The 13,006-nt window shown below is 42.8% G+C and overlaps 1 protein-coding gene across 1 annotated transcript in view; it reads left to right on the top strand.

Annotated features, from left to right (window-relative positions):
- Positions 1-13,006, top strand: part of MYO10 (myosin X) — a 163,737-nt gene that overhangs the window by 24,533 nt on the left and 126,198 nt on the right. Inside the window, exon 2 of the mRNA XM_040064682.1 lies at positions 10,397-10,495. Within this exon, the coding sequence (XP_039920616.1) occupies positions 10,397-10,495 (99 nt within the window). The remainder of the gene's footprint in view (positions 1-10,396; positions 10,496-13,006) is intronic.

Raw genomic sequence — 13,006 nt, 5'->3', positions numbered from 1 at the left:
TTGTTCCTCAGCGAGGGGTCAGACCAGTCAGATGGGCCTCAGAAAAGCAAGGCTGAAATGCTTGTTGAAAAGGCTTCTGTACAGGTGCAACAGCACATCCTACTTTACCAACTGTTTTTCATCTGTTTCCCCTTATTCTGTAGATGTTTACCTGTATGCAGGGTCCTGTGGACATCGAAAGGACATTATAGATGGGCAAAGATAACAAAGACGTCTGGTGTTTTAGGGCAAACCCCATATAGTTTACCAAAATTTGATTAAAAAAAAAAAAAAAAAAAAACCAACAAAAACAAACAAAACCCAAACAAACAAAAACCAAACAAAAAAAAATCCCAAAAAAAGCCACCCAAACTGAAGCATGAACTGTCCAAGTAAAGAAATAATTCTCTGTAAAATACCTACTTCTGATACTTATGTCCCTGTGGTAAGAGGGGATACGCAGCAAGAGATGGTACGTAGCAATCATATTGTGAAAAGAAAGATGCCAAGTGACATGAAGCATACTGAATCATCAACTGTAAATTCAGTGTGAGGGGATCAATACAACTTCGCAAAAGAACTTATGACCCGACATTTAAAATTCTCCTATTTTCAATAATCAGTGTTTCTGTTAATAAAAGAATGAAAGAACTGTGGTCCATTATTCTGTTTTCTCACTCCTTTTCACAGTTACTTTCTTAGCCTTGGAATAAAATCTTGCTAAATCTTACAGCACCAAAGTGTGCCCTGTGTCTCTACAAAATCCTGAGTTTTGATTTCAAGCTAGTATGGAGCTTGGAAGAAGAGAGGGGGGAAATATCCCAAACTAGAAAGAATATAGACTGAGTGGGTCAGTTTGTTGTTGTCTTATGGCTCTGATCCTATAGCTGTTTTTTGCAACAATTGAGTCTGGAAATACTTTCCTTGCTTGCCCATCCCTACTTCAACTCATGAAAATTTTTCATGTGTAAACTGGTATTTTTGAGTTACAGGGAGACGTGAACAAAATACAGAAAAAAAGTCCCTCTAATGTTTTCACACTTGTAAAAGGATCATGAAAACTGGCAATATGGAACATAAAACTAAATTGTAAACTTTAGTGCTTCGATGCCAGTAAATTGGAAAGCTGTACTATTCTTGGGAACAATTTTTAAGTATGCTTGTTACTTTGCACAGTCTGCTGTTTAATATGGACTATTTTTTTCACACCAGAATCCCACTTGAGTAAAGGCATGCTTTCCTGGAATTGCCTGCTTCTTTGGCATGAGAAGGGAAAAAAGAAAAAGGCAATGCTGAGCTTCCTAGAAGCCAGGAATTGTCCTTACCTTACTAAATGCAATTCATCCTGCTTGCTTTTAGGTGCAACACTGGCGTTCTGTCGGTGATGCTTCTTGATGCAAGAAGGCATTGACTAGTACTACCAGAGTAAAATCAGATAGCTGACAAAGACTATTCAAAGGTAGAAAATGTATATTGATCAGAAACTTCATCTGCTTTGCAAATTCAAATTGTTATAATGCCCCTCTAGACAAGGCATACCCCTGCTTGTGTAGCACAACTAGCATCTGTAGAAAAACTAGTACTGCTGTAAAATTGATTAGTACTGAATTATCTTCAAAAATTTCCATATCCAGGTACATAGAGAACAATGTTAAGAACTGAACAGTGCTTGACTAATGAACCTAATGAAAAGTCTAATGTCTCATGAAAATAAGTGGTAAATATTTGTCTTCAGAACAAATGTGCCAAAGTGAATGTTCTTTTCTTTTTCCACTTAATCAGCTTTGAAGTACTCAATTAAGATGCTCCTCCTCAACAAAATGTTTTTAAATGAGATTGAACTTTTGCAAGCAGAAGTTCACACTTTGGAAATAAGACTCTCCTTGGGCTTTACAGTCAGTCAATGAGAAACATCTCTCAAGTTCAGTCTCAAACTGATTCAAACTAAACCTTGATTCAGAATGGTTGGTCTCTCCCATGCTCTGGTGGCTAGTGCTTGTGAGTTGGCTTACCTGGTCTTTGCTTTGTCCAGACAGGAGGGGCAAGAGGAAGGTGAAAAAATTGCTTGGGTGTTTTGCAAAACGTGTGAAAAGTGGATTTGAGACCATTAGCCACCTGTGGCAGGTGACTTTTAAGTTTTTAAGACCAAAATTTCTGAAGAAGAGCAAAACTGTGTGGCTGAGCCCCAACAAAGAGGGTAGTGAAGAAATTTCTACTCTTGCTTTGCCTGATTGGTCTTTGAAACCCCAGTCCCAAGAAGGCAGCTTAAGCAGGGAATGAGAAGGGAGTGCAAGCATGATTTCTCTCTCACACGTGTGGATTTAAAAATCCTTCTCCCCCTTGATGTGAGTTTATAAGCATATCATGTTGCATAAACAAAGCATTGCCAAGCTGGCAGCTTTTGGACTGGGGACTGCCAGGCTCAACTAGGCATGGTGGATAAGCTACAGGCATTTTGGCAGGCTGTTCTCCTTTTCCCTGAGTCACTGGTAGAGCTGCACAGCAGTGTAAGAGCTGACTAGATGATGTGGCAAAGAGTATGTAAGCAGAAGCTAGTGGTGATTGAAATCATTTTGTCTGGGCAGTCGTGCTGGGACAGCTACTCCTGCTGGCTTCATTGCTGTAGGCTTTGGTGAACGATTCTTAGTGGAGTCTCTCTTCCCCTGCTGCTTTCTTATGTGCTGTCTTTCCTCAGTTCTGGGTTCCTTAAAATACCTGTTGGAATTTCTGTATTTGGCTTTGTTGTCAGGGTTTTTTTTGTTGCTATTGTTTTGTTCATGTGTTTTCACATTTCTGGTCATGACTGCAATTAATTAAAAAATGAGTTTCTGGAAAAAAAATATGAGCGCTTGACAACACCGTGCTGTCATCAAAGACAGAACTGCAACTCCTGTTGAATTCTGTGGATGCACCGTTAGGGCTTGTTTGATTCTCAGGATAAATTTTAAGGGTTTTTTTTTTTGGTGTATTGCATATTCCTTTTTAAGAATTCAAATAGGGGGAGAGAATTACATGCTGCTTTTAAGATGACCGTGAATACAGTGGGATGTCTGTCATTTGCCTGGCCATTGCTACCCCCTGCCCTGATGTAGACCCTGAGAGAAAGATGTACAGTGGCACCAAGCTCCTTTGCCCATGTGCTCCCTACATCTCACTGCTGTCATCAGTAGCTGTCTCCTCTTCCTTCTCCTCACCCACGTGTTTCCTTTTTGAGTTACCTATCTTCCTGAGTTTTAACAGATTAAAATCCTGCCTCCTCCTTCCAAGCTAAGGGAAAGGGGTGAGAGTGGTGGAGGCAGTGCCGTAAGCCAGGCAAGTCTGTGATACCCAGTGATGATGATGTAAAGTGGGACCTCGAACTGTAGGTCCAGTAGATAGAGAGAAGTTGCTGTATGTGTTTCCCTGCTTCATTTTTGCAGTTCTGTTCATGGTCAATTGCCAAGTAGTACTTGGAGCAATGATTTTTAATTTCAGAATTCATCAGAAATGCCATTGTCTCGACTTCACAGAAACTGTTGTTTCCTTACTTTACATTTACAGGCATGAGAATAAGCTGTTGTCTGCTAGCAGCCTGTCTAATTGACCACAATCAATAATGGCAGTGGGCTTTCCAAACCCCTGCACTGTCATGTTTTTGCAGCCACGATGCTTGGGTATGGGTTAGGCAGTCTTGAATGTGAAAAAAGTATTTTGTGAAACTTGTCAAAACAAGTTTGCTGAATCTCTCATGAAAGTCATAACTTAGACTCTACCAATACCAGTAACTCTTCCTAAGAGACTTGATGGTATCTTCCTGGGTTTGCTTTTGAGTCCGTGATAAAGTTGCTGTTTCCTAGCCATGCAGAAATCTGTTGTCCTCAAGAGCTGACAACCACATTGTCAGAAGCTCTAGTAGAGAAGTGCAATTGCTTTTTGATGGAATTGCCTTCTGGCTTTTGACTGAGGTCTATTAGTGATGAGTGTCTTCACGCTCAGCAGCAGAAGATGAGGAGGAACATGCTTGTCTACCTGCATGTATTGAGAGCATTGTCTGTGTGCTGTTTGTGTTGGGCAGAATTGGAAGATAAAATCTTTTGTGCAGTTATTTTTTTTTTTTTTTTTAATTTATGTAGAAAATACTATCTTGTACGAAGCAGTGGTTTTATAAAAGTGCTGGTGCCTTCAAAGGGCTGAGGAAGGTATGAATTTATTCTGGTTCCCTTTCAAGTCAGTAATAATATATGTTTTAATCCAGTTTCTTGTTTTTAAAGTAGTACACCATCACTGGCTCTGTGCTATCTCCAGTTACTGAAACAGGAGGAGATGAAGCCTGTTCAAGGTTAGTCAACAGATGTTGTGCAGACCTCAGGAGCAGGAGAGCTAGTGCTTTGATCTGATGTGGGAGATTGACAGACAACAGAAACATCTCATTTTCAAGGACATTTTGCTCTGCAGGAAGCTAACCCCCCTTGAACTGGCGTTATATCCCATGGAAATATCTTCATGGCTTTGTTCTGCTTTAAAACAGGAAAGAAAATTGTGTAAGAGATGGAACTAAATTTGTTGAGAAGAAGGTGTTGGCATTTTATCTGAGTGTTTTCTGAGGAAATTGTGAATACTACAGTAAGGGTTTGAGAAGTAATTTTACCGCATTAAGCTCGATTAAGTATACACCTTGATTTATGTAGATAATCAGTTCATGAAATCGAGTTTAAGGAACTGAAATTTAGATTGCATTTTCAAATAAACTTACAAAGTTAGGCTTTCTCTCACTGTGTATGGGATTCAACTAGTCCTTCTCTATAACTCCATCCCTTTCCACCCTATCATCCCTGAACAAACACTGCTGATTCCTGACAGTTGGCAGAGAGGGGTAGCCTGGCTGTTGAGGAATGGAGCCTATTGGTGGCACTGTCTTGGAGCAATTTCTGGAGTGTACATTTATTTCCCTTTTGTACATTGTGTCACAGTAGTAACCACAGAACTTTATAGTAGCTCCCACATTCAGCCACCACTGATGACAAGCTCTTCTGGAAGCTTTTTGTTGATGGAAAGCAGCAGCAAGGAAGCCGGGCCGTGCAAGGTATCCTAGACAAGCATTCTGAATTAAAGAGCAATATATCAGACAAATGGCCATTACTGCTTGTTTCCCTGGACTTAGATATGGAAGAACAGGTCTGGTTTTATGCTCAAGAGGCTGAATGGTTCATATATGTAAAGTCAGTGAGGGATATTCAGCTTCCAGTGAATTTTCCACTGAGTAGTCTGGCCAGGCACTTAATATGGTTTTGGGTACCTAAATTTAACTGTTGTCAGTAGCCAAAGCCAACAGGGAAGGGTGAGTTTTCAGAACAATAACTGACTGTTAATATGAAATTAGCAAAGTTATGGTCTTTTTCTTGATTACTTCTTTCTTTTTGTGGCCTCTCCTTAATTGTTGTCAGTTTGTGACTTAGGAAAGAGAAGGAATGACGATAAATGTGGTTTTGGTTACCTTTTGTATTAAAAAGCTGTGTCCCGCTTGACCTAGTTAATAACTTCTCTTCCTGTCTCTCAGACTTTGTATTTGGAGCCAAGCTACTGAGGTGCATAAACAAAAGGTTCTTTAAATACATATTGGCTATTGTTCCTTTTACTTCACCAAGCCTCACTACTGATGTGCTTCTTGAATGCAGATGCAGCATAACCTACATTCATTCCTCTTAATTTAAAGCAGTTTTAACTGTTTTGAATCAACTGCATTGATGTGTGGACTGGATTTCACATCTGAAGGTGTGAATGACTAGCATTTGCACTGAGATGAGAACACAGTCATTATACAGTATCTGCTTTTTCATATGTAGACATATATATGATCTGTATGTATATAAAATGTAATTAATGTGCAGTTATTGTATTCAGCCTACAGCACAGATGCATATAAAATCTAACTTGTTAGTTAGAGTTTTGCAATGAATGCTCCACCCTTTTATTTAATTGAGATAAAGATCTTCTTTAATTTTGTGATTTTCAGCATATGTATCCAAGGTAAAAAATGAATGGATTTTTGTCATCTCCACAAACAGAATACTGAGGAAGACAAGAAGTAGTGTTTGCATTTTCAGCATCCAAAATCTGTGAGCTAGAAGGACCCAGGATTTCTCCAGGTGGGCTTGCAGCTGTGAGATTTGAAAAGCTATTTCCTTTCAGTTTTGCAGTCAGGAGAAATTTATTTGCTACGGAAATGATGGCATACAGCTGTTCTTCTACAAACACTATTCCAAGTATTTTTACAACCTTACTTCATGGAAATAAAAAACACTGGGCTGTAGTTAGTGCTCCATGGCTTTCTTTGCCCTCTTACCACAGAAGGCTGGCTTTTCAGGAAGCTCTGGAGTAACCCAAGACACCAGGCTTCTCCCTGTGAAAGAGGTTGAGGTCAATGTAGCCACGATGTGCATTGAGAGGATTCCTTCCTCAGGTGGGTCCTGTACGCCAGGTCTTGTCCATAAATTAAGCACTGGTGAAGATTTTGTCACCGGTGCATGGCTAATGCACTGCAGAGGGATGGCAGCTGGATCAATGTCTGTAGCTTGCATAGTTGGCGAGGTATCTCTTGCCAAGACCTTTTTGTTTTGCCCCCACCCAGAGGGGAAGGCCCATGGACAGACACTCCATTGTAGAGCTACCTTGCCAGGGAACATGTCGTATTTGCATTCCAGATGCCTCCGGCTTTGTGAACTGCATTGTTCCAGCCTCCTTTGAATAGCAGCTATTGACCCCTAACAATGTACATTTGTTTAAATCAACCCCTTTCTCTGCTTTAAAAAGCTTATTATAGCACTAGCCCAACCAAGTGAAGGTTTCTGTGCAGGCCCCTTCTTTTCCCCTTCATAGCCAGAAAAAACTTTGCAGCATTAATTATTTAATTTCAAGATGGAAAACATTCTCCTCCTTCTGAGAGGTTATTTTGAATGCTGAGGTTTTGGCAAATTTTGTTGCAGCTTAATGTTTACAAGTTTTTCATTGCTCTTGAAAGCATAAACTTCGCATTACTTGAGCTTCTGAGATGCTGGCAAGTAATAAACCAGTGGGATAACAGGAGTTTGGTTGTCCTGAAACACTTGAAAAGCTTGACTGCATTTTGGCAGATAGGTTTTTATTTGCTCTTTTTGTGTGCATTTAAGTGGATTGAGTTCACGTAGAAGGAGACGGTGGAGACTGACCAGGACAGAACTTTAGTGTCCAGCAGCAGGCTGGCAAAAGTATTTCTGGGGTGGGAGGGTGCGTGTTGGCTGGGACCAAATCCTCTCTGCTGCTTGGGGTGACAACAGTACATGCATCCGCCGCTCAAGCCACCAGGTCTCCAGAGCCTGATGCTGACAGTAGCCACCATCAATAAATCCCTTGCAATTTGTGTACCAAACTATGACTGTTTGCTGTGGGGGGAAGCTTGGCTCTGCCTTGTTCCTGTGGAGTTATAGGTCTAGGCAGAAAAGACAAGTGAAATAAAAAATTTTCTGAGAGGTGGACAATCTTGTAGTCCATTCATTTTATGCCATAATAATTGCACTAATAACAGCAAAACATTCAATCGTGGAACAGTGGTTGTCTGATTGAGTGGGATGGTTTAATGAGCTGAGGATTCTTTCTTCTGGTGTTCTGTGCTAAGTCAGGAGTATCTCATCTCGTGAGGTTTCTGTAGACATTACTGTTGAACATGTTAGTGAAGTGTTGCCTGCAAGTTGATGAAGGTGATCCTACCCCTCTGCTCAGCCCTGGTGAGCTGTGAGCTGGAGTGCTGTGTCCAGTTGTGTGCTCCCCAGTGCAGGAGAGACATGGATATACTGGATAGGGTCTAACAAAGGACCAGAAAGATCATGAAGGGTCTCTCTCCTAGGACTACAAGCCGAGAGAGCTAGAGTTCTTAAGCCTGGATAAGGCTCAGGGGGAATCTCACCAATGTGTGCAAATACCTGGAGGGAAGATAAAAGAGGAAGAGGGAGCCAGGCTCTTCTTGGTGATGCTCAGTGACAGGCTCAGAGGCAGTGGGCACAGGCTGAAACACAGGAGGCTCTCACTGAACATCAGGAAACACTTTCTACTGTGGGAGTGTCGGAGTGCTTTCACAGCCAGCTCTATGTGAGCCTACTCAAGCCCCTGGACTAGAGGCTCTCCAGAGGTCCCTGTCAGTTTCAGCCTTCTGTGATGCAGGAATGAAGTGAGGTGGCTGAGGACCTGCAGGAATCCCAGGCAAGGCTCAGCTTGCCTTGCTTTCATTGTATGACATGGTGTAGCATGGGTGCATCATCACATGTGTCTCTCTTGCTGTGCACTCATGCTTATGGGCTTTAGACCCATTCCACAGTGAATTAAGTGGGCTGTGCATCATTCAGCCCCACAGGGGTTGACAGGCAGCTGCAAGCCTCAGGTTTTCACTCTCGGGTAGTGAGCTGAAGGCAGCACCTGCATTAATTGTGAAAAAACCCTCGTCTATACATGGCAGTTGTGGTAGATATTCCTTAGTACCAAATGTGTAGCCTTCAAAGTTGTCAACTCTCCTGTGTCTGTACCTGAGGGACACAGGACATTTCTGTTTGCTGGCTCTGGTGCAGAGGTAGCAGAGGACGTCCAAGAGCAATGCCCTCACAGCAGCCCTCTATCCTCTGGGAAGTGCAGGGTGAGAGGTACCCTTGGAAGAGGCAGCATGGGGATGTTTGTGGTGTTCAAGAGAATAAAAACTGAGCAGTGCCCTGGGTTTTCTGATGACCAGAGTCTGATGTAGACCCAGGAGAGTGGGTGGAAGTGTTCCAGCTCCTGGTACTGGATTTTGAATTTAATGTTAAAGTCCTATCTATTGCTTTTAGCACTTCTGGTGAGCTGTCTCCCCACTGTTTCCCAGTCCCCTTCTCCCTCCCACCCACCTCAGGTACTGGCGCTCTCCTTTCACTTCCGTCTGCCCTAACTCTGCACTTTTGAGTTGATAAGCCTTGCATTTGAACTGTTTCAGGACTGCTGTATACCTAGAAACCATCTGACTCGAGGTTTGGGAAGTTAGAGGGTAAATGCTCCACAGGCATTTGCAGCATTGAAAATGGAAAGCATTTCCTTTTCCAGATGCACTGGCAAAAAATAAAGAGGGATGCTCTTGCCTTGTCCTCTTGTGTCCAGGTGAGCTCTTCCCATTTAGGAAAACCAAACAGCAAGAGTTTTTAAATCCTTCATGAGTACTATTTTGTCTCAGTGGTGCTATTGTCCCGTCATAGAAGGAAAAAGAACATTTATTCAACATTATCTAAAAGCATATGTAGCTTGTAGTATGGCTGAAGTTCATGGTAAGCTCACGGGCTACTCACCTTAAATAGGCAGCAGAATAAAAATCGGTATTTGTCTTGATTATTTTTTAGGACTGCACTACGTCCACCTTAAAAAGACTTTATGTCTGGTTTCCCCAAGCCTTATGATTGTCAGGGTATATCCCAGCACTTTTCCTATCACTCTTTTTCTTTAGGAGGTTATTTGGCTGTTCCAGTGAAAAAAATCTCTGTTCCCTGAAAGACTCTAAAATCCTGTTGCCCTGATATGGAGCCAGAAGTTTGAAGAGAACAGGAGTGTAAGTTTGTGTGGGAAGTCAGGCCATGGGTCATGGCTGCTCAGCGTTTTCATGCCAGCTAAAGTCTTCTCCTATGCAGGAACAACTTGAGTGACTATTGCTTATGGGATGGCTTTTGCTGCAGCTGCAGCATCTGCTGTGGTCCTCCTCCCTTGTTCTCGGTGCTAGATACTACTGTTTTCTTAATGCTGCATCTACCAGTCAGGTGGTAGATGCAGGATTAAGTTCTACCTGCTCTACTAGACTGATTTAGATCTCTCACTGATAGTGTCTCCAATGCCTCCATAGCAAATACCAGTGCTTTGTAATCTTGCTTGCTACTAGTTGGTCTTTTTTTTTATAATCCTCTGCATTGTTGTGCAGCCGAGAGAGGAGAACCCTATAAAGGGAAGTAGTTTAGAAAAAAGGTGAAACATAGAAGTGCTGGGAGTGTCTGACTGAGGTTGAAAATAAACAGGTAAGGAGCCAGATGGCTTTGGGGAGTATCTTCTAAACTGTGTGTAAATTCAAACACTCTTCTGTAATTTTACATGTGCTAGCATGAGACAGATGACTCAGAGAATCAGAGGATTGGCTCCAGCTGCTCTTGCCGGCATTTAGGAACTTGTGGGGAAAGAAAAAAAAAAAAGGCACTTCAATGTAGTTCTCTAGTGTTTACTGATTGAGCAGAAACCAACAAATACTTGCAAAGAGTTTATTTTCTTTTCTTCTACTTGCTCATTTGGATTTTACTTTCTCTTTCTCTCCTATTCCTTGATGAGTATTTCCAGAGAAAAATAGTGAGTAGAATTCTTTTTTCAGTTTTTCTGTTATGTCATCTGTAACTCTGTGTTTTTTTTATTGCAGGGGTCTCGGGTCTGGCTGCGAGAAAATAATCAGCATTACCCCAGCACTGTTCTTTCCTGTGCAGAAGGAGTTGTTGTATTCAGGACAGACTATGGCCAGGTATGGGCATTACTCCTCTATGTTTTGTTTTTTTCACAACTCTGTAAAAAATAAGCTTTCAGCAAATCACAGAATGGGTCAGGTTGGAAGGGACCACAGTAGGTCATCTGGTCCAGCCTCCCTGCTCAAGCAGGGTCATCCTAGAGCACGTGGCGCAAGATTGTGTCCAAATTGTTCTTGGATATTTCCACCAAGGGAGACTCCACAACCTCTCTGGGCAACCTATCCCAGTGCTTGGTTACCCTTTACCTGCAGTAAAGAAGCTTTTACTTGTGTTTAGGTGGAACTTCCTGTGCATGAATTTCTGCTGGTAACCTCTTTTCCTATTGTTTGGTACCACCATGCAGAGCCTGGCTCCATCCTCTTGACATCCTCCCTTCAGATACTTATACAGATTAACGAGGTCATTTCATAGTTGCCTCTTCTTGAGCCTGTATAAGCCCAGCTTCCTCAGCCTTTCTTAAGGCTGAGAATAAGAGAAATTCTCCAGACTCCACCAGTTTTGTAGCTCTCTGCTGGACCTGGTCCAGACACACTATGAATCACTGTCTTAGATTATGTAACCTAAAAATGTGTGTTCTGTTTCATCTGCTGAAAGCTGTTTTTTGGGAGGTGTTTTATCCTTCTCTTGTAACTCCAGGGGGGAGGGGGGTGGATGCCTTCTGATAATGGCCCAGCCATTAAATCCAGGTGGGGCAGTGTTTCCTATCTCTTTCACCACCCCTCCATCCTCCAGGGGGGCATCTTCTGATAATGGGCCATTAGGGCCCACCAATGACATGACACATTCCTTCATCCCATTGTGAGATGCTCCACCCAGTGGGGGAGGAGCCAACTGTTCCTAGCTAGATAAAAACTGGGACTGAAGGACACAAGGTATCTGTTTTCCCACTGGATTCCCAGAGGAAGACTGGACCCATCTTGTCACCACTGGACTTTCTGCAGGACCATCTCTACTCCACAGAACCACTTCTGTTACTCCAGGAGGATTTATTTGGACTGCTTCGAGTAGCCTGACCAACAGGGTGCCAGGTTGTATCCCTGACTGTCAGGGTTTTTCCAGGATGTTTGTTTGCTTCCTTGCTTGTTTTTTGTACTACTACATTTGTATTTTCTTTTTTTTTTAATATTCCTAGTAAAGAACTGTTACTCCTATTCCCATGTCTTTGCCTGAAAGCCCCTAATTGCAAAATTATAATAATTTGGAGGGAAGGGGGTTTACATTCTCCATTCCAAGGGAGGCTCTAGCTTTCCTTGGCAGACAACTGTCTTTTGAAACCAAGACAATCTCTTGTACTGTGGCCTCCACAACTGCACACAGTTCTCTAGATGTGGCCTCACCAGGGCTGGGCAGAGGTTCACCTTCCTTGACGTGTTGGCAATGCTCTTTGTAATGCATCCTAGGATACCATTGGTCTTCTTGGCCACAGGGAAAAACTGTTGGCTCATGGACAGTTTGTTGTCCACCAGGATCCCCAGGTCCTTCTGTGCAGGACCCTGCGCTTGCCTTTGTTGAATTTCAGAGGGTTCTTCTCTGCCCAGCAGTCCAACCTGTCGAGGTCCCTCTGAAAGGCTGCACAATGTGAAGCATCAGCCTCTCCTCCCAGCTTTCTGTCAGAAGTGAACTTGCTGAGAAGGGACTCTATTCCCACATCCAAGCCATTGATGAACAAATTAAATAACCCTGGGCCCAGTATAGAACCCTTGGGAACACCATGAGTGACAGAGCTCCAGCCAGACTCTGTACTACTGATCACAACCCTCTGGGGTCTGCCGCTCAGCCGGTTCCGAATCCATTCTGCTGTCCACTCATCCAACTTAACACTTCTTGAGTTTGCCTATGAGTATTTAGTGAGAGACAGTTGCTGATGTTGAGTTAGAAGACATCCACTATGCTCTCTTCATCCATCCACGTCGTTGTCTCAGCAGAGAAGGCAATCAGTCTGATCAAGCATACTTTTTACTTTCAGTGAACCCATGCTGATTACTCCTGATCACCTTCTTGTCTCCAGTGTGGGTCGAGATGGCCTACAGAATGAGGCACTCCATCGCATTTTCCATGGGTTGAGGAGGCTGTGTAGCTGGTAGTTCCCTGAGTCCTCCTTTTTGCTCTTCTTGAAGACTGGGGTGATGTTTGCTTTCTTCCAGCCCTCAGGCATCTCTCCTCATCTCCATGACCTTTCAAAGGTGATTGTGAGCAGCCTTGCTCTGGTGTTCACCAACTCTCTAAGCAGTCCATGGATGCATACTGTCATGGCCCATGGACTTCTGGATCTCAAGTTTGTCTAGGTGTTCTCTGACCAAATCCTCCTTGACTAAGGAAAAGTCTTCCTCCTGACGTTCATTTGCCCTTGTTTCCAGGGTCAGAGATCCCTGAGGGCTGATCTTATCGGTGAATAATGATGCAAAGAAGACATGCAGCAACTCTGGTTTCTTTGGTTACCAGGATCCCCCTCCATTTATTAATGGGCCCACATTATCCTTTGGTTTCTTCTTGTTATTGATGTTTTT

Source organism: Hirundo rustica, chromosome 1, assembly GCF_015227805.2.
Source record: "Hirundo rustica isolate bHirRus1 chromosome 1, bHirRus1.pri.v3, whole genome shotgun sequence".
NCBI classification, from domain to species: domain Eukaryota; kingdom Metazoa; phylum Chordata; class Aves; order Passeriformes; family Hirundinidae; genus Hirundo; species Hirundo rustica.
Note: the sequence above shows the minus strand (reverse complement) of the source record. Positions and strands in the feature narration are given on the sequence as shown.